General features: G+C 42.4%; 1 protein-coding gene across 3 annotated transcripts in view; it reads left to right on the forward strand.

The window, feature by feature from the left end:
- Nucleotides 1–22,169, forward strand: part of WIPF1 (WAS/WASL interacting protein family member 1) — a 118,649-nt gene that overhangs the window by 92,965 nt on the left and 3,515 nt on the right. For all 3 annotated transcript variants that reach the window (XM_032407760.1, XM_032407769.1, XM_032407778.1), the window contains 6 exons: nucleotides 299–387; nucleotides 4,718–4,847; nucleotides 9,598–9,741; nucleotides 12,614–13,384; nucleotides 18,156–18,368; nucleotides 19,103–19,216. In XM_032407760.1, the coding sequence (XP_032263651.1) occupies nucleotides 337–387; nucleotides 4,718–4,847; nucleotides 9,598–9,741; nucleotides 12,614–13,384; nucleotides 18,156–18,368; nucleotides 19,103–19,216 (1,423 nt within the window). In that variant the 5' untranslated portion in view covers nucleotides 299–336. The remainder of the gene's footprint in view (nucleotides 1–298; nucleotides 388–4,717; nucleotides 4,848–9,597; nucleotides 9,742–12,613; nucleotides 13,385–18,155; nucleotides 18,369–19,102; nucleotides 19,217–22,169) is intronic.

A 22,169-nucleotide genomic window follows, 5' to 3' on the forward strand; every position in this document is an offset into this window, starting at 1 on the left:
GCACTGGGGTGGCTCAGTCGGTTAAGCGTCGGACTCTTGGTTTTGGCTCAGTGTCATGATTTCAAGGTCCTGAGATCGAGCCCTGCGATGGGCTCTGCACTCAGCAGGGAGTCTGCATGAGATTCTCTCCCTCTGCCCCCCCACCCCCTCTCTCAAAAAAATAAATCTAAAAAACAAAGTTGGCGTATGTGAATAGCTGTCACTTTGGTGGGAAGGAGGGATGGAAGATTAGAATAGAGTATTACTAAAAAGTCTAATACATGACCAAGTTTTGTTTCTTTTTGCTTTGTTTTTACAGATTGACCAGCAAGACTGTTGAAAGTGTAGCTGTCCAAGATGCCCGTCCCACCCCCTCCGGCGCCCCCACCCCCGCCAACATTTGCTCTGGTGAGTGGCCCCTTGCCACCTGCTGCTGGCTCAAGAAGCGGACCAGATGAAGTCGAACCTGGCGCACACGCATTTGTTTTGCATGTATTTGCATTCTGGCGTAAAAACCATAGGGCAGGTTTTCCCGCTGCAAGTAAGCCAGCCTGAGACCCTGAAGGGCCGGTTGTCAGACACGTGTGGGAGGTGCGTCAGTGGGGTTTCCTCTGTCAGGTCCGTCATGGAAACATCCTGTCCCTTCCCACAACTTCTGGACAGGACAGTCCAGAAACCCAGGTCTATGTATGAAATGCAGTCATTCACGCTTCCTGCAGACTCACTCTTCGTTTTTCTCTGACTTTTCCCTTCTTCCCACTCTTTTTTTTTTTGGCAACTATCATCCACCACCCCGCATCCCCACTTCCTCCAACACTCACATCCTTCTTTCAGTCTTTCCTTGCAGGGGTGCCTGGTGGCTCACTCGGTTAAGCTTTCAACTCTTGGTTTTGGCTCAGGTCGTGATCTCAGGGTCATGAGATCAAGCCCCGTGTAGGGCTCCATGCTCAGTGTGGAGTCTGCTTAAGATTCTCGCTCCCTCTCCCTCTGCCCCTCCTACTCATTCTCTCTCTCTCTCTCTCTCAAATAAATAAATTTTTAAATCTATCCTTACATTTAGATGTCAACTTTCCAAAGGCATTTCTTCACTGGTCTCTTGATAGACCTGTCCTCAGAAAATAGTGCACCCTCTTACAGGAAGCCAGCAGCCCTCTACATGGTGATACAGAAAGGCTCCCAGATGCACCCCATTGCCCCTTACCTCCCTTGGCATGTGAAGGCTTCACTTCTGAGAAGCCTCACAGTGATGGGTCCTTTTTACTTGGGGAAACTGAGGCTCAGAGAGGAAAAATCTCTTGCACAGGCTTCCACAGGACACATTTATATAGCCCATCTGAGGTTGGAACCTAGTTAGAAGGACAAACAATTAACTAGCTTGTTGCTACTCAGTGTGGTCCTCCAGCTGTTAGTTAGCGGCCCCAAGGAGACAGGTACAGAAATTAAGAGTAAGCATTAAGAAACACAGCAATTTGACAATAGTGTTATATTTATTGTTTCTAAGATTGTATTTTGTGTGTCTCTTTTTTAAGTAATTCATTATTCTTTTTTAAAATATTTATTTATTTTTAGAGAGAGTGCATGCACACACATGTGCAAGCAAGAAGGAGGAGGGACAGAGGGAGGGGTGAGAGAGAGAATCTTAAGTAGACTCCTTGCCCAGTGGCAAGGGCACAGGGCTCGATCTCACGACCCCAAGATCATGACCTGAGCCGAAATCAAGAGTCGGATGCTTAACTGACTGAGCCACCCAGGTGCCCGATAATTCATTTTTCTAATAATTAATTGTTATTTTAAAAAAGTATCAGTCCAAAATGAATTGGAAAAAAAAATTTTAAAAACTGATCCCTCACTCAGGTAAGTTTGAAAAGTTCTGATCCAGGGGCGCCTGGGTGGCTCAGTCGGTTGAGAGTCTGCCTTCGGCTCAGGTCATGATCTCAGGGTCCTGGGATTGAGCCCCACATTGGGCTCCCTGCTCAGAGGGGCGTCTGTTTCTCCCTCTCCCTCTGCCCATCCCCTACTTGTGCTCTTTCTCAAATAAATAAATAAAATCTTGGGGAAAAAAAAAAAAGAAAGAAAAGTTCTGATCTGGCTAACATAGCGGGATTTATTTATCTATATTTCCCCAAAAGTGTGGTTTTGTATATACCACTAGCTGGGTAGTATGTGGTTTAATTTTTTTTTTTTATTTTAATGCTCATGTATTGATTTTAATGTGTGTTCTAAAATTTATAACTAGCACATCAAACTACGGATTTAATAGTGAGTTAATTTAAAAGAAAATATTCACTGAAAAACAGTATAAATAATATCGTGAACTGACTTAATGAAAAATACAAATAAATAATAATACAAGTAGCTGAGAAGACATACGAGTCATGCAAGTAGTACCAGAATGACTGAAATTTATCCTATCAACTCATTTCTATCCATTATTATGTGACTAAAGGCAAGATCCTAGAGAAACAGGATAAAGAGATGAGCAAAGGGAAAGGTGGGTTGGTGGCCATCATAGGGCACTATCCGGTGGGACAGCTCAGTTAGGGTTCTGGACTGCCACGTGAGAGGAATTAGCACCCAAGGAGGTCAGGCATCAAAATAAATTTGGAGGCATAACAGGAGGCCAGTGAAAATTGCTGACCCCAAGGTTAAGAGAGCCGGGGTGGACATGTTCCTTAACCTCTCTGGGCCTCAGACTTTTTTCATCCTTAAAATGAAGACAGTAGGTAATTTTAAAAGTTCTCTTTCCAAGATGTCCAAGATGTGTCGTCAAGTTGAAAAAACAAGTTTCAGAGCAATAGAAGATGACTCCATTAGCAAACAGGAACCGTACGCGTAAAAAGCACTTTTGAAAGTGCTGAGAAGCTGCTAATATTAACAGGCTTGCTTAGGGGAGTGTTGGAGGCGGGTGGGGAAGGGGCATTTTGTTACTTTTTTTAACTGAGATATAATTGGCATTTAACGTTGTGGAAGTTTAAGTTATACAACATGTTGGTTTGCTACATTTTTATATTGCAATGTAATTACCACCTTAGCTTTAGCTAACACCTCTTTCACATCACATAACTATCATTCCTTTTTTCTGGTGAGAATATTGAAGAGCTAGTCTCTTAGCAACTTTGAAGTTTATAATACAATATTGTTAACTATAATCACCATGCTGTACTCCTCCAAGACTTACTCATCTTCTGGTTGTAAGTTTGTACCCTTTAACAGCAGCTCCCCAACGTGGGCAAGGGGCATTTTAGATCCCACATTTACCCTTCTGTCAAGTTACAGGGAAGGCTCTGGAATCACACTGCCAGGGTTCGGATCCTAGCTCCTCCTGTGACTAGCTGGGTGACGGGGGCAAATGATTTTACCTCCCTGTGCCTCTACCTCCTTGTCTCTAGAATGGAAATAATGACTCACAGGGCTGATGAGGACTAATTGAATTAATACACATATAAGTGCTAAAAACAGTGCCTGGCCCATAGTAAACGCTATATAAATGTTAACTGCTGTTACTACGAGCAAGTAATACTTCATCATTATTCCAGGACCCTTCAGCTTAACACAGAGCTTCTGTGTACCCTGCTTCAGGGTTTTTCTTAGCTTTCCCTCTGCCTCTAACTCTGATAATAAATCGCTGGGTGAGGTATCAAGCTAAACTGCCCCAGCTTTACTTCCTGCGCCCCTCACCGGCTCCTCTGGAACCAGATCCTTTCAGAAGGGCTGGGGCCAGCCTGGAAGGCCTCTAAGGCCTGCTGGAAGGACCTCTGGGTTTGGGGAAGCCAGCTCTCCCTGGGTCCAGGCCAGACCAAGCCAGTTTCCCCATGTGTCAGACCCAGGCACATGCCTACTTCTTCCAAGTCCTGTGTGCTGGGCTCTCAGTGTCCCCGCTCCCTAAAATAACCCTGAGGAAGCGAGATCCCAATTTCATAGTACAGATCTTTCCCAGGAGTTCTGAAAAATGAAAAAATACCTAAGCATTTTAAAGCAGCACCTTGGTCCACTCTGCAATCTCTGTGAGCTAAGATTTCAAAGGAATTAAATATGAGAAACACCTTAGGCAAGGGCATGCAGGAACTTTGGGGGGTTATGGACGTGTTCTGGATCTTGATTGTGGTGGTAGTCACAGGACTGTGTATGTTTTTCAAAACCTGTAGAACTATACACTAAAGTAGCAGTTTGGCTGTATGTAAATTACACCTCAAATCTGCCCTAAATTCAAAAGAAAAATAAAAATCTTCAGCAATATAGACAGAGGGAATTATTTTCTAAAATTTTGATGGATTTAAAACACATACAGCTGACCCTTTTGGCTAGAGACAATTTTCCCCTTCCTCCAGGTTAGCTCTGAAGGTTAGGAGAGAGAAGCTGCTCTTCAGGGCACATTCTGGGGGAGGAAGCCTTGTAGTATCCAGCAGAATCCTCTCAGACTTAAAATTCCCTTCTCGTTTCGAGCCATCCAACCCTGGCTCTGTTGGTTACGGCCAGATTGTGGTCTGAATTTTTAGAGACTTTTATCAGGGACTGACTCTTCCTGCATTAAAAATGAATGTAATTTATTGCTGCATCTGTTCCCAAATGTCTGGGTCTTAAAAAGAATGACATCGGATCTAAAACTTGTGGAGAATTTACAACCTATTGCCAAGAACCTCGATCATAAGCTTCCAGGACTCTAGCTGTCCCCACTGGGTGTTGTAGTAGATGATTTTAATTCAAGAAATGAATATAAGTCTGCATGGTTTCCTTTTAGGCCAATACGGAAAAACCTACCTTGAATAAGTCAGAACAGGCTGGGAGAAATGCTCTTCTCTCTGACATCAGCAAAGGGAAGAAACTGAAGAAGACAGTCACCAATGACAGGAGTGCACCAATATTGGACAGTAAGTGAAAAAAGCTGTTTTCCATGGAGATAAGTGATTTACAGCCTAACAATCAACCTTCCAAAAAGATTTTTTTTCTTTTTCTTTTCTTTCTTTCTTTTTTTTTGGTTAACAACAGCTGCAAAGCTAGCAAAATAAGGGACTGTATCACTCATTGTAGCCACAGCTCCGGCTTGGGTTCCCTCTAATGCTGCAGGAAGCCAGTATAATAATTCTTTGTCCAAGGCACACACAGCAGCGATTCTCTGAATTATTCACAACACTTTCTGGAAGTTAACCCATTACTCTTTGCACCACAGATCAAAAGGCTGCATGAAATATGGAAAGAGCCCCAGCCTTGGAATCAAAGGATGTAGGTTCGAGTTCTGGCACATCCATCACTTACCATCTCCAAGCCTTATTGTCTTCAGATGTAAAATGGAGATAATGCCCGGTGTGCCGCCCTCACAGTTTGCTGTGAGCCACAGACGAGACAATGCAAAAGTGTTCTGTGGGCTGGGATGTGTCATTCAGGTGTAAGACAGGATTTTCAGGAGCTGGGAGAGAGAGGAAATGAGATCACAGCTTTGCTTATCTGCCCATCGCAAGTCTGAGATACTTTCTAGAACAAGGCAGGGTATGTAGAAACAAATAGGTACCCACAACACAGAACTCCTATTAACATTTACAACAGAATGAAAATGTATCATGACTAGAATCTACTGGTAGTTAATAACCAGCCCTTGAAATTGTCCCCTCACATTCCTAGACCTTTCCACTGCCAGCTAGATGTCCCCAGAATACATCCTACACCCAGATCCCATCTGGACTCCATAGGAAACAGACTGACTTTCCAAAATCACCAGAGGGAGCTTTGTAAACGGTGAACAGTGATGCAGGATTTTAGCCAAGTCGAGGATTAGAAGTGTTCAGGAAGAATTTCTAGGAAAAGTGCCTAATGGGTGGAGAAGAAAGAAGGCTCAGAGTTAGGTGAGAACATTGGTGCGGGAGGCAAATGGAAAAGAGGAAGACCAAGACAAAAGCTTCTACATGTTGCTCTGCTCTGTCACGCTATGTGTTGCAGGGGAAGGTACACCAACCTCCAGAAGGAACTATGGGGTCTTTTACCCTTGACTTGACACAGTTCCCTCTTAGTCAAAATGCCCCCAAAACTGATCTGCTTATTTTATAATCCCTTAGTCCTCCTGATTGGTGTCACGAAATTCTCCCTGAGGGGAGCCCAGCACCACTTACCTCTGAGGGTAAGCTCCTGAGGGGAGCCTTGGTCCAAAGCCGTCTGAGTCCTGGTGCCAGGCATGGGGCCGGAGGCGCTCCCCACACTGCTGGCCTCTGGGGCAGAGCGCAGTCATCCTTTCCCCCAGGAGAAGGAACCCAGAGCTCGAGAGAAGTAGATGTGAATTCCCCACTGATACTGAAGGACACGGGGCAGTCTGTGGCGTATTCCTGAATCCACTATTAGAAACTCATTGTATTCTTCAGGGTCCACTTCTCCTGCCATTAAATGGAAAGAAATGTTGGTTCTTCTCCCTTCCAGCTGTTCAGTGATGTTTAGGAACATACTTTGCTTCATGGACACAAGATGCAACCCAGCACATGCCCTGTTGTCCGTGCACTTAACGGACACCCGTACTGTTGTCACAGGCTCTTTGCAAGCGGCAGAGGTCCACCCATAGTTTTGTACTTGTTTGCAGCTGAAGCCTCCCTGGGTTCTATGTCAAAATGTTGACCATGGTTATATATGATTAAGCTCTTAATCCAGGCTTATCCTGCAGTGTGATTCCTAAGGAAATGACCATGAGCCAGTTAGCTATCATCAACTACTTTACCTTCTCCCTTTGAAAGATGCACAAATGGTCCAGGTTAAGAAAACTGATGAATGATGTCTGATAGTGCATCAATCTCTTTGAATGTTCGATGTCACGTAAAGGTATCTTGTTTAAGTGCATTATTCCAAAATGTCTCATTAATTAATGAGTAATATTTGAATGTCAAGGGCATTATTAATATTGGTAATAATTTAGTAAAAAAACTGTAATTTTATAGGGAAGCCATTTTGCATATACTTCTGGAAATTGTTATTGTAATTTGATTTGTTAGGTGAAGTAATCCTTGTCAGTTCACTATCAGATTATTTCTTCTATCGGCAGAGCTCCCATAGGTATCCCAGAAGGCTCCACACCTAGAAAAAATGCAGAGCTAACACAAGCTTAGGATCAAATTAATTGAGAAAAAAAGAAAGCACAAATGAATAGACGTAGGACTCAGAATGTAGATTAGTAAGAGATTCAAAGTGAATTTTTCAAAATTAGGGATACTGTGATGAATTTATATGCTAAAACATGTTAAAATCTTAAAGAAATTAATTTTTAACAAAAAGCATAAACTTACCAAAATTCACTCATGAAGCTCCAATGAGCAAAACTAAAGTTGAACACTTTATCAAGTGACTTTCTCTCTAAAAAGCTTTAGAGCCAGACGATTTTATCAGTAAGTTCTTCCAGATTTTAAGAAACAGCTCATACAAATGCTATACAAATCATTCCCAAACATAGGAAGAAATGGAAAGCTATCTGATAGATGTGATGAGACTCGCATGGTCCTAACCTCAAACTTGACCAAGGTGGCACAAACACAAAAAGAAAGCTATCTATCAGTGTCCCAAGGGACATGTGGCAATGTCTGGAGGCATTTTTAGTTGTCACAACTTGGCCAAGGAGGGGTTCCTACTGACATCTAGGGGGTAGAGGCCAGGCATGCTGTAAACATTCTACAGAGAACAAGACAGCCACCCACAAACAAAGAATTACCTGCCTTAAAGTGCCAGTAATTCCAGGGTAAAGGCGTGTTCATTAAAAGTGAACTATGGTTGCCTATAGCAATATTAATAATTTATATCGTATGCAAGTTCAGTCATCAAAGTAATTACTTATATAAACTAGAACTAAGATAAGATATACAACTATTAGACAAGAGGAAGCAAAACCTTTATTATTTGCAGACCATATGTCTAGTAGAAATCCAAGATAATAAATTTTTTATAAATATTAATTTAGAAAATATTAGCAGAATGGTCTACTAGATGTCAAATGAAATTTTCTGATGCCAATGATAACCAATTACGAAAGGGGAAAAACATCCCTTTCATAATTTCAACAAACAAAAATGTATCGAAGTAACCTTAACAAGAAGAGTAGGTGACCCATATCAGGAAAATTATAAAACCTGACTGAATGAACCAGAAGACATGGGAGAATATACCATGTTTCCATATAATCTAAATATCATAAAAGTGTCAGTCCTCCCCTCTTGATTTGTAGATTTCATGTACTGCTTGTCAAAGACTCTAGAAGGTTTTCCAGGGGTAGAACTTTAAACAATGTTTATCCTCATAAATACAACCATACATACATCATAAATTGTATGAGACACTTTTTCAAAGAGGGTTATAATCATGGCTCTCATACAGCTATAAAACGAACATATGGCAAATATTTTATTTAAGTCACTAATGACTGAGGGAAACAGTATAATGTTACCACTGCAAAGGAGAGTTCAAAGTACCACACACATCAGAGCTGAAATGAATTTACAGATAGGTAAACCCGTCTGTAATCAATTGCATGCTACTGAACACAACAATTTTACATGTCTATAGACAATTATTATCAGTTTTTCTACAACTTACCGAGTTGTAAAATAGCTCATAGACAAGGGAAATAACCCAAAAGGCTAGACAGGATACTTAGTAATCTTTTTCTTTTCTTTTCTTTTTTTTTTTTGGTCATTCTTGTCTGTTTGCCCATTTCAGACTCTTCCACAGTTTTGAGGAACTAAATGCAAAATAAAACAAAATCTTTGTACCATCTTCAATTACAGGGAGTTTTTAAAAATGTTTAAGCCTACTGTTGGGCTTTAGGATATTAGAAAATTGAAATCAAACCCTAAGGCCATCAAATAAGTAGATGGTCAAAAGAACTACAATATATTCATGCTCTAAAACACAATGCAGCCCCTTAAACTCATGTTTTCAAAGAATATTTGATGACATGGGAAATGCTAACAATAAAGTGTTAAGTGAAAAGAGCAGGCTAAAAACTGTTCAGTGAATTTGGTCTTAATTGTGAGAAAAAAATATATAAAATGAAAAAGTATGAACAGGAAAAAAATACACCAAAATAGTGTATATTTCCAAGGAGTAAAATTACAGGGTCTTTTATTTTCTTCCCTTTATTTTTACGATTCCCTTTCTTCTCACCTTTTATTTCCATCTCCCCCTCCCTTGGGACTTGCTTTCTTGGAAGATTCTTTTATTAGCCAAATCTTAGGATACAGATAGTAACTCCTACGGCAGCTAGCCAAGCCGGGAGCATGGGGCAAGGCGGCATCTATTACCGATTCTCCTGCCGTGGGGCCTGTGACTGGCCTGGAGTGAAAAACAAAACCCGTCCTTTTCTGACTAGGGGGAGGGTGAATCGTTTATGGAGCACTGGGTGTTATACGCAAACAATGGATCGTGGATCACCACATCAGAAACTAATGATGTATTGTATGGTGACTGACATAACATAATAAAATTAAATTAAATTTTAAAAAAATCCTGCGTTTTCATGAAACCTCAGAAGTCCGCCATAGGCCAGTTCGAGCCCGCTCCCTGGTTGACAGGCATTGTCTATTGTGTCCCTGGGCTCGGGCTGTCCTCTGGTGGTGCTTTCATCCGCGGTGAAGAGAGTGTGTTTGCTTCCCTCTGCAGAACCTAAAGGAGCCAGTGCTGGTGGCGGCGGCGGTGGAGGTGGTGGTGGCAGCGGAAGTTTTGGAGGGGGTGGCCCACCTGGCTTGGGAGGACTATTCCAGGCCGGGATGCCGAAGCTGAGATCCACAGCCAACAGGGATGGTGGTAAGGAGAGTTTCTTTGTCTCTTAGTAACAAGATGAGGCAGAGTTCTGTGGTTTGGAGGCTTGGCATCCCTTCTAAAGCACTGTGCCCTTTAAAACATTTTAGATCGCTTGAGATGGTAACACCGTTTTAGAAGAGAGACTCTAGCGTCTTTTTTTTTTCTTAAATCAAAATCAGCCAGCTCCATGGAGCTGTTAAATATTTGCCCAATGTCCTCGGGGTAACTTGTATTTTTTGTACTTTTCTAAAGGGGGAGCTAGAGTGGGAAGAAAAAGAAGGAACAAATGGAACTGGCCACCCCTGGAAAAGTCTGCCTGGTGACCTGGCAAATTCACCTTTCTTTGTGAGGTAGCCCGACCCAGCTGTCTAGTATAGTAAATACTTGTGAGCCACTTTCCGAAACACTATGGAGCGTGTTATACAGAGTAGAGTTACAAATCTCACTGAATCTAAAAAGGTGTTTTGCATGACAGACATCTGGCATTTGAGGGCCAGTGATTCTAAATATTCTCTGCAGGGACACATGGAAATGAGTCCTATGGGATTGTCTTTGAACCTAATGGCAGAGAGAAAAATTGAACCTGGTCATGCCCAAATAAAAAACCTTACAAAGTGCATGAGGCTCAGTAAGTTTTACCATAAATCTTTTGGTATTAATGTTTGTTGTGTTAGAAGACTTTTATTTCTAATTCTATGATCGTTTAATGTCTGCTGGGAAAGTATGAAATTCTCACAATCATGAAGATAAAGCCACTGAATCCTCAGGGTTAGCTCACTATTTAGCGTTGGATGGTCAAAATCTAGAATGATGCTCAATATTATGAGAGATCCTGTCTTGCCAGACCTGCATTTACATTTAAATTTACTTATTTAAAACCCACCAAAAGGATTGAGGCAGCTGACAAATGCAGACATTCAGTACTTAACAATAGGTGAAAAAATTAAGGCAAAAGACAACTGGAAAGAAATTCATAAAATGAGGATAGAATTAAATCAGTGCACAAAATGGTGTACCAGATGTATATGTCAGCCTAGTATACCATCCACATAGTGAACACTGTCCGTGTGATGTACACATAGCTAATAACTGCAGCTTCAATCCAAACTTGGAAGATATAATTTATCACAAGTTGGTGACCTAGAAATATACCACACAGTCAAGGGAAATACAGTGTTTTTCTAGTACTACAGTTGAAATAAAAAATTCTCTCTAGAGTTCATATTGCTCCACTGTATAAATCCATCCAAATGTCTCTCATTGTGCCTTGGATAAAATCTGAAGTCCTCTGGGAGTGCCCAGGTGGCTCAGTCAGATGAGCGTCTGCCTTTGGCTCAGGTCAGGATCCCAGGGTCCCAGGATCGAGCCCCACAGAGTCCAGGATCGAGCCCCACATCTGGCTCCCTTCTCAGTGGGGAGTCTGCTTTTCCCTCTCTCTCTGCTCTTCCCCCTGCTCAGGTTCTCTCTCTCGCTCGCTCACTCTCTCTCTCAAATAAATAAATAAATCTTTAAAAAAAAAAATCTGAAGTCCTCTGGTTTACAAGGCTCCTTATGACCTGGCCCTCGCTGGCCACTCAGAGTCCACTTGCTAAGTTCTCCGTGCTCACTGTACCCCAGGCACACAGGCCTCGGTTTTTCAGCTTGAAGCTCATTCCCTCCCCAGGGCCTTTGCACCTGCTGACCCTATGCCTAAAGCACCTTCTTCCCCGTCTTTCTATGGCTGGCCTTAGCTCAAATGTCACATCTTCAGAAAAGCCACCCCCAGCCAGCCACCCCATCTATCTGGTCTCTCCATCTCATCGACCTATTTTAGTTTCTTTTTAGTACTTACAACTATCTGAAAATATTTATGTTTGCTGGTTTATTATCTATCTCCCCCACAAGAATGTAAAGCACAGGAGAGCAGGATCTTTTCTGTTTTGTTTACTCTTCTGTCTTTAGCATCTAGAATAATGGCTGGTATGTAGCAGGTACTGAATAAATATTTGGTACATTAATTAGCTCATGGTTGAAGTGGTAGAAGTTTTCAGGCTTACCATTTTTGGAGAATTACCTTAGGTCCCAGGAGATTCTGGGGTGGTGGTTTGAATTTTTCCATAACTTTGGTTCCTTTTGTTGAACCAAAGCAGTTTAATATTAATTATGTAATAGGGTTGTTCTGTCCTGCCAATGTTGAAGTGGAAGTTGATTCAGTAAGGAAAAAACTTGTGTAGTTGCCTGCTTCTTTGCAGATTAAGACCAACCACCGGTGTCGAGTCTTTCAATCAAACTCCGACTGTTTCTTTTTCCTTTGTTCTTTCTTATTTCAATTACAATTCTTCCATTACATTTTTCCACCTTGTCTTGGGAATTTCATTCAAAGAGACTAGGTAAGCCCTCCCGAATGGAGATTTATGTTGGGATAACTAATTTTTCATCTAACTTGGCTAAATGATTTTTTCACACCTGAGAGGTACAGCCAGCCACAGGAGGACAGGGATGGTGACAGGGAGAAAGAAAATCATTAGCAGAAATCCCACGTACCAACACCCTCCTGTTCTTCTCCTCTCATGATGGATGGGGATCTCTCCCGAACCGTTTCCAACTTAATCCTGGTTCTTGCCCACACGTAATGTCAAGAGGACTCTCCAAAATCCTTTGGAAAGCCAACAGGTTGTAGGATCTGGAACTAGCAGGTACACAGGAATGTGTGATCTATTCTTCTGCCTCCAGGAAGGACCACCCAGAACCCAATTTATATAAATAATAGTTATTACCTATACTTTATAGCATCTAGGAAAGGACTTCCACTAGCTGAGAATACGCTCTAGTTCTCTGATTTCCTTTGAGAGGGAGTCCTCATTTTCTAACTGGATTTTTTTTTCCTGTTCTTCAGATTCCGGAGGAAGCCGACCCCCGATTTTGCCACCAGGAGGAAGAGCCACATCTGCCAAGCCTTTCTCTCCCCCAAGTGGCCCAGGGAGGTTTCCTGTGCCTTCTCCAGGCCATAGAAGTGGTCCCCCAGAGCCTCAGAGGAACCGAATGCCTCCCCCGAGGCCCGACGTGGGCTCAAAGCCTGATAGCATTCCCCCTCCAGTGCCTACTACGCCGAGACCCATTCAATCAAATCTGCACAACCGGGGGTCCCCACCAGTGCCTGGGGCCCCCAGGCAGCCCAGCCCTGGGCCGACCCCTCCCCCCTTCCCTGGAAACCGAGGTGCTGCTTTTGGAGGAGGCTCCGTCCGCCAGACACCCTCCAGCTCCTCCTTGCCCTTCTCCAACAGGCCTCCCCTGCCCCCGACCCCCAGCAGGGCCTTGGATGACAAACCCCCCCCTCCGCCTCCTCCAGTGGGCAACAGGCCCTCCATCCACAGGGAAGCGGTCCCACCGCCTCCCCCTCAGAACAGCAAGCCCCCGGTGCCTTCTACCCCGAGGCCTTCCTCCTCCTCACAGGCCCCACCTCCACCACCGCCACCAAGCAGGCCCGGCCCTCCCCACCTGCCTCCGGGTTCCAGTGGCACTGATGAAACCCCAAGACTCCCACAGAGGAATTTGTCCCTTACTTCGTCTACAACCCCCTTACCTTCACCAGGACGAACGGGCCCTCTTCCTCCCCCGCCCAATGAGAGACCCCCTCCTCCGGTGAGGGACCCACCAGGCAGATCAGGTATGTCACCACCCGGTATGATTTGTCTTCCTACAGCCCAGCCTGCCCGAGTGTCACTAATCATCATGTAAGTGAAGGGAGTCCAACACAAGCTTAAGTGAACTCTCAGACTGCTCTAATCTTTTAAGTGACACTCACCATATTTCACTTCATCCTGACCTCATGTGAGCCTCTGAGGAAAGTGGGATTGCTATTTCTGTCTGCGTTTTAGAGATGAGGAGACTGAGTAACTTTTTTTCTTTTTTTTAAGATTTTATTTATTTATTGGAGAGAGAGGGAGAGAGAGTATGAGCGAGCCAGGTGGGGAGGAGCAGAGGGAGAGGGAGAAGCAGGCTCCCCAGTGAGCAGGGAGCCCAATGTGGGACTTGATCCCAGGACCCCGGAATCATGACCTGAGCCGAAGGAAGATGTTTAACCCACTGGGCTACTCAGGTGCCCCGAGACTGAGTAACTTATAAAGTTAAATGATCACCAGCTAGTTAATAAGAAGAGGCTAGAACTTTCACCTCCCATTCTGAAATGTGCTCACCACTCTACTGCCCTGCCTTCCCTAACGTGAATTTCACCTGCCTTAATTGGGGAACTAAATTCCCATCTCCCGCAAGAGTGAACCATTATTCCAACAAGAAGGGTAGCTATTTAAGAGCTAATGAACTTTTCCTGTACTGCTCTTCATCTGTCAAGCTTTGAGGCCACTTCCCTGCTCATTAAAGACAAGTGTTAGAGTCCATTTTGCTGTTAACATCTTTGGCACAAAGATCCCTTGGAGAATCAGGTAAAGGTAGAGGCCTTTTGTTCATAAAAATGCTCATAAGCATAAACTCAAAATCTGCATGCTATTTCAGGGATTGAAGGCCCTTCTGAAGCTCATCTGTGCCCCACACCCCAGGTTGAGAAAGATGGATCTAAGGGAAGAACTTTGAGACTTTATGAAATGAAGTGAGGATTCCCTAGAGCTTGTACTCTCTCCTAATTATAATAGGTGCTTTTTATTTCACAGTGGTTATTGATGGGTTCAGTAGAACCATCTACGTTCTTAATTTAACCTTATTATTATATACAAGATGCCTGGAAATGGGGCATTTTTTTCTTTAGGAGAAGCTAACCTTTTGCCCCGTGACCTCAAGAACCTAATAAACACCACTCTTTTTTTTTTTTTTTAAGATTTTATTTATTTGCCAGAGAGAGAGAACACAAGCAAGGGGAGTGGCAGAGGGAGAAGCAGGCTCCTTGCTGAGCAGGGACCCTGACGTGGGGCTCAATCCCAGGACCCCGGGATCATGACCTGAGGTGAAGGCAGATGCTTAACCGACTGAGCCACCCAGGCACCCCTAAACACCACTCTTTAAACCAATAGTCCTCAAAGGTGACCATGGGCTAGAATCACCTGGAGAGCTTTAAAAACCGTGGTGCCTGGGTCCCTTCCCCAGGGTGTCTGGTTTCATTGCTCTGGGTTACAGACTGGGCATCAAGATATCTGGAGGCTCCCCAGTGATTATAATGTGCTGCAAAGTTTGAGAACCACTACTTCAAACCACTCTGCCTCAGACAGTAGGCTACAAATATAAAAAGCTAGTACTAATCCCTTCAATCCAATCCCTGTACATCATAGCATCTCATTAAGTATTCTTCAAAGAACAAATGAGAACAGATAGATGAATGAAATGCAGTGTTTTCTTCTTATCCAACAGCTATGGGTTTTCCCCCAAAGTGACTGAGGAGCTGTTTGCATGGCTCTACCAAATGGACAAATCAACAGATTAAATCTTCCCCAAAATAGGATAGACTGTGACATATAGTTGCAACATTAATTATTTCTTTCGATTACATAAGTCATGCCTGTTTATTATGGGAAATACAGAAAAGTATAAAGAAAACAAAAATGATCTATAATCCTACCACTACCCAGAAATAATCATTAATAACATTTTTTATTATCCTTTCAGTCTTTTTAAAATGTATGTTTTGAGAGGGTGCCTGGCTGGCTCAGTCAGTACAGCATGCCACTCCTGATCTTGGGGTCATGAGGTCAAGCCCCACGCTGGGCATAGAGCTCACTTTTAAAAAAAAAGAGGGGCGCCTGGGTGGCTCAGTTGGTTAAGCGACTGCCTTCGGCTCAGGTCATGATCCTGGAGTCCCGGGATCGAGCCCCGCATCGGGCTCCCTGCTCAGCGGGGGGTCTGCTTCTCCCTCTGACCCTCTTCCCTCTCATGCTCTGTCTCTCATTCTCTCTCTCTCAAATAAATAAATAAAATCTTTAAAAAAATAAAAAATAAAAAAAAGAAAGAAAAGAAAAAAATAAGTAAAACTTGTGTGTGTATTTATATATACACATATATATGTAAACATATATATATGTATGTTTACAAAATCAGTATCATAGTATACATACTGTTTGGTTATTTGCTTTTTATTTACCAATCTCATTAACATCTTCTGATAGGATTTTAAACTATTCTTGTATAGCCTGACTTCTAATGGCTGCATAATATTAGATGCTACAAATTTACCTTCATTTAATCATTTGAGCCATCTCTAGATTGTTGCTGTTATAGATAATGCAGGGAATATATTCTCATAGCTATACATTTTTGCACATTTCTATGTATTTCCTTTGGATTAATTCCCCAAAATGGAATATTTTGGTGAGCAGGTATGCATAGTAATTTATAAATTTCATAGGTACTTCCAAATTGACCTCTAGAAAATTCCTACCAACTTACATTCCCACAAGGATCCTATGAGAGGTCATCAAGGGCCATCTGTATTTTGAGAGGTGGCTTGGCTTCATTGTTAGGGGTGTGGGCTTTAGAATTTGACATATTTGGAGTCTTGACAAAACCTGACTTGAGGTTCTTAACCTTCCAATACCAGAGCCTCTCCTGTGTCCCTACACCTCTCGGGGTTGCTGTAAGAATTAAGCGAGAGAAGTATGTGTAGTGGTTATCTTAATTCCTAGCATGTAACAGCATTCAATAAATGATGGTTTATTAGTAGTATTACAAGAAATTGAAATTTGAGGGTGCCTGGGTAGCTCAGTCAGTTCAGTATCTGACTCTTGCTTTCAGCTTAGGTCGTGACCTCAGGCTTGTGAGATTGAGCCCCGAGTTGGGCTCCGTGCTCAGCAGGGGAATCTGCTTGAGATTCTCCCTCTCCCTTTGCCCCTCACCCTCACCCCACCCCCTGTTCGCTCACTCTCTCTCTCTCAAAAAAAAAAAAAAAAAAAAAAAGTGTAATCTGCTTTCTTATCTATTATACTTGCCTAGGTTTGGAGCAGGGGTCCTGGAAGGTTCGAGGGTTAGGAACATGAACGTTTACTTTAAGAGAGACAGAGAAAGGGAGAGATCAAGTCGGTCAAGTTACAGAGTACCAGGCCCCATAATATTGGAAGTCTAGTTTGCATTTAGTGACAGCTATGTGGTGGTAGTACCAGTGAAGTTAACCCACAGCATGTAAGACACTTTCCCCCCAGTAAATCAGCTCCTCCTGACTGGGACCCCAGCAATGGCAAACAGATGGGGCAATAAATAAATCCTACCAGGAGAAGCACTGAAGACTCCTTGAGAGACCAACCGGGGCTGGGCATGCCTCTCACCTCCATCAAGTGTTTGGGCCAAGGCTTCCAGGCAGCGATATCTGCAATGGGTGGGTTGTTCAGTTTAAGGTCCTTTAGGTGGATTCTGAGTCTGTAGTTAATAAAAGACATATTTATAGTACCATAAGATGTTGTATTTACATAAAATGTTAGCATCTTGCAAGAGAAGCACACTGCTGAAGACCAGGAATAATTACTAAGGCCATTTTGATTTGCATGGGAACACTCAAGTTCTTTTTCTTTTTTTTTTTTAATTTATCATAACCCAAATAGCCTCTGAATTTGGAAGATGGGACAAGGAAGATAGGTTTCTTTTGTATTATCAAAAAGAATTTATTTTTAGGAACTTAAAAATTTGATTATACCATACCACTGCGTTTTTTAAAAAGGGTTTCAAAGACTTAAATAGTACTTTTTATTTGCTTTTTAGCTACGTATTCCTGGCAAGAGTGTTGTGAGATGACTATCTGGTGCTCTTCTGTATATAGAGACTTTAGTTCCACGTGGTAACCAGCTTGCTCAGGGTCAGGATTCTGCACCAGCATGCACAGCCACACACGCTAATCGGCCTCCCCAAAGAGGAAGAACCAAAAAGGAACTCCTGCCAATCTCGGCATGATTGATATTTGGTTTCCTGATGCCACTTCTGCCCAGAAACAGATCGTATGCGTCACGGAAGCATGCTTGTGTAATTAGCAATACTGCTGTGCACTTAAAGAGCCTAGTCCCTCTGAAGACCTAAAATAACTTCATAACTAGCTTATTCTTTTTTTCAAATGGTATTTATTTCATAAGTATCCTGTCAACAGTAATTAGTTCAGTAGCTAATTAAAAGGATTATAAAATGTTTTTTAAAAGATACAGTTGTCAGTATAAACAGATTATCACCTGTTCTCAACCTAACTGAATCATCTCTAATCTCAGTACTGACTCAAAGCCAAAACAGCCATTTAGCTATCAATATCAACATGTGTACATATGTGCAGTTCTGTGTTTATATGTGCTTACTCCTTGCTTGGCTAAATCTCCTAGAAAGTTTCCACTATTTCTCCGTAAGTTCTAATTATAGGGCATGCATCCAGCAGGTACTCAGTAACTGCACATTGACAGTGACATGATAATAGTAATGCAAGATGTAAGATACTGCACTAAATGTTGTCCTTTTTTTTGTCCCAGGCCCTCTCCCACCACCCCCTCCAATAAGCAGAAATGGCAGCACATCTCGGGCCCTGCCTGCCACCCCCCAGTTGCCGTCCAGGAGTGGAGTAGATAATCCCAGGAGTGGACCCAGGCCTCCTCTTCCTCCCGACAGGCCTAGTGCTGGAGCACCTCCCCCTCCTCCACCATCAACATCAATTAGAAATGGCTTCCAAGACTCTTCAGGTGAAGGTGAGGTGGGGGTCCCTCCTCTGGGGGAGGAACCTTGGAAACATTTACAGGCTACAGGGCAACCACTGAGTGGTAAATTTGTGTGTGTTGTGTGTTTGCATTAATATTTCTTGTTTCTATGAACCTCATTGTTATCACACTGCTCTACTCTAAGTATCTAACCATTAGAGACCACCATGATTTCAAATTAAAAGTAGTAATCCTCCCTCCTCCCCTTCTCAAAAAGGCTGATCGTTTTCCTCTCTCTCTGTTGGAGTCTCATTTTGGTTAACTTTCTAGAAGATCCCAGAACTCTAAAAAAATGCCATTTTTGTCATTTATCCTCTTATTACCTACCTTACCTGCCTTTCTTAACAGTTTGCTGGGGCAAGAGGCCCGATGGTCTGCAGGTATTAAGCGGCTTCCCTCTGCCTTTGTTATGAGAGGGTCGCAGTTATTCATGGGCCCACCGGTGGGAAGAAAGGGATCTCAGACTTTAGCCCCCAGCTCCTGGGGGGGGACTGGCTGCGTCCTAATCACGCTAGTTAAAGTCACTTGGATCTGTCTTTGCTTTGATTTGCAGACCAGCGTATTTCACTGATGCGCCGATCAGTGACATTTGTTGCATTTCTGGGTTTTCTCTAAAATTCTAGGCATAAAACTAGAAGTGATCTCTGCAGCTCTCTCTGTCCTTTCACTATGTAAGTCTTCGTAGCAGATTGTTACCGAAGATGCTGTTTGTTTCTCTCCCTCAGATGAGTGGGAAAGCAGGTTCTACTTCCATCCGATTTCTGATTTGCCACCTCCAGACCCATACGTACCAACGGCCAAAAGTTATCCCAGTAAACTGGCGAGAAGTGAAACCCGGAGTGAGTACTTCTGCAAGGGCTTTGGGTGGCTTCCTACTTGAACGGCCTGGGTTATATACAGCTGAGGGCTGCCTGGAGCGGGGCAGAGAACCCCATATGGAGCCATCTAAATTCTGGTAAACTCCCCTTCCACAGGTGATGGGGAAAACGGACATACCCAGAACGCATATGAGAAACGATTATTTTAATGTGTCATTATGAGCTCAACATAACTTTGGTTTGCTAATTGGTTAAATTGTATTGCTTTGCTTGTTTGGACAGCCTTCCACATTTTGGTCTTCCTAAGATAGAACAAATATCTTCTATTCCTACTAGTTTTGAGACTAATCAAATTGTCTTAATAATTATAACAAAAACTCACTGTAACTGCCTTGATATTTTAGATATATTATGATTAGGGGCACCTGGCTGGGTCAGTCAGTGGAGCATGCGACTCTAGATCTTGGGGTTGTGAGTTTGAGCCCCATGTAGAGTGTAGACATAACTTAAAAAAATAAAATATTAAAATAATAATAATAAAGTAATAAAATAAATATGATTATAGCTTTTAGAGCATTATGTGAAAATTTTAAATATACCCATAATCTGTCCATAAAATCTCCACATAGCATACATATATTTTCATTTTACCAGGTTCTCTGCTCATTTTTAATCCATATAATTCTGATTGATTTATCATTATAAGTATAGAGTGCAGTTTCTTGGTGGTGGGGTTTACATAACTTTGCTTAGTAAAATACTTTCCCATTTTATCACATGGTTTTTATTTTATAGCATCCCATCAAGTCGACATACAATAATTTAGTTTACCATCATTGGACATTTAGATTGTTTCTGGGTTTTGCTAAAATATATATGCAGTCATAAAGAGGTGAATCTATTCTATTGAAACAAAAATGTGAACAAGAAGAAGAAATAGAGAAACTGTAATTTCGCGACAATAAGTGGTTAGAACAAAGAATCGGCATGAAACATACATAGATCAGTGATGAGGCTCAGACTTGTAACCGCTTTAGATGTAGAACCAAACTCCCAAACAGAAATGTGTGGAGAAAAAGCATTTGAGCATTTCAGATAACTGCCACAGCATCCCTAGCCTTGTCCTCACTCCTTAGGCAGAGCTCCTTACACATACGCAGAGCCTGCTGACTCTTTAGCACACAGTTCTTAAATCATTTTTGGTTGGATGTTTCCCAGCCATAGAACAGATTCATAGCTGCTTAAGTTAAGGTTGTTAGAAGCAAAATCAGTGGCTTCAGGGAGATGAGATAGGCGGTAGTCTCAGGTCAAAGAGACAGGGACAGGATTGTGCTTTGTCTCACAGCACAGGACAACACAGGAGTTTCTGTTGGGTTGTGAAGAACAGGTCAAATTGTGCTCTGTGCCACTGCTGAAGAATTCCAAGCATTAGAAGATGCTTTAAGAAAATGTCCATGAACAAATGCCAGAAGTAAACAGAATACTGCTGCTTGAAAGGAAAAGTTTAATTGCTAGAAAAACTCATTTATGTAGAATACTCCATTCCTAGATGATGCCTAATTTAAAAAAGGTATAACTATAATAAAACTATACAAGAGTGAAAAATAAGTCTTCACATGGGACAGATTTCTTTGAGAGGGGTGTGTGTGTGTGTGTGTGATGAAGAGAGGCTTCTATCTCATAAGAGCCTGTTTCTCTTGGGGCACTAACAAATGAATTCACTTTAAGGAGTTGTTTGTATAGACTTTAAATATTTTTCCTGGTTTCTTGTAAGCATTCTTAATCTCACTGAAGTGCTCTTTGTATATTTAAGTCAGTAACAGAACCATCCCCCCTCCTCTAAATTCTTAATTTCATAGCTGAACACATTCCTTTCCCCACCCTGCTGTCTCTAAGACTAAAGGTGACTCGAGGACTGGAACTGTCCTGCTCACTACTGCATCTTCCTCACGTGGCCCCAAACTGAAATGTAGTAGACATTTAAAAATATTTCTTAAACTGATGAATTAATGTCCACTGCGCCCAAAAATGTTTTTGTAGATTTGCTTTAAATATTTCCAGCGTTCTGTGTGCTTAATGGATCATCTCTGGATCATCTCTGTAACAAAACTGAAGTACTATCGTGTGGTTTTGCTCTGCTCCTGTAGCTGCCTTGGCCTCTAAGTGGGGCACCAGCCTGGCAGGGCCTCCAGGCAGCCCTGAGCCGTGCCATCTAACTGCAGCTCTGCAGGCCAGCCCACGTGGCGCCAGCTGCTGACAGTACGTCAGCGGATGGTCAAGGCTCCACAGCAGATGACTGCTTTCCAGCCAGATGTGTCTTTCCTCAGGTGTGGGCCCAAGAAAAGACATGGTTGGGGTGGCAAAAGGAAGAGGCAAGGTAACGGGCCACCAGTGTCTTCCTCTACCTCCTCCCCTGCTAGATCTGCTCATGGCGTCTGAGCACCCGGCTTCATGCCTAAAACCTGTTGGGTCCTCAAAAAAATGTACGTGGGACAAATGAATTTAAAAAACTGTGAATGGATTTTAAACCCAGTACTCATACCCATGAATATGCGTAGTTTTTAAAAGAACACTATCAACAGGGTGAAGAGGCAACCCACGAAATGGGATAAAATATTTGCAAATTATATATCTGGTCAAAAAGTAAAATCCAGAATATATAAAGAATGCCTATGATTCAACCACAAAAACCCAATTTTTAAAATGGGTTAAATACTTGCATAGACATTTCTCTGAGGAAAATACCCCTATTGCCAAAAAAGCACATGAAAAGGTGCTTGATATCACTAAGCATTAAGGGAATACACATAGCACTACAGTGAAATACAACTTCACAGCCATTAGGATAGCTACTATCAAAAAAAGCATTGTTTAGACATTAGAAGATACCTAAATGTCCAACAAAAGGGAATTGATTAAATAAATATAGTATACCTATATAACAGAATGTAATGTGTCCTTTATAATTATATGT

The sequence above is a fragment of the Phoca vitulina genome, unplaced genomic scaffold (assembly GCF_004348235.1).
Source record: "Phoca vitulina isolate PV1807 unplaced genomic scaffold, GSC_HSeal_1.0 scaffold1, whole genome shotgun sequence".
In the NCBI taxonomy this organism is placed as follows: Eukaryota; Metazoa; Chordata; class Mammalia; order Carnivora; family Phocidae; genus Phoca; species Phoca vitulina.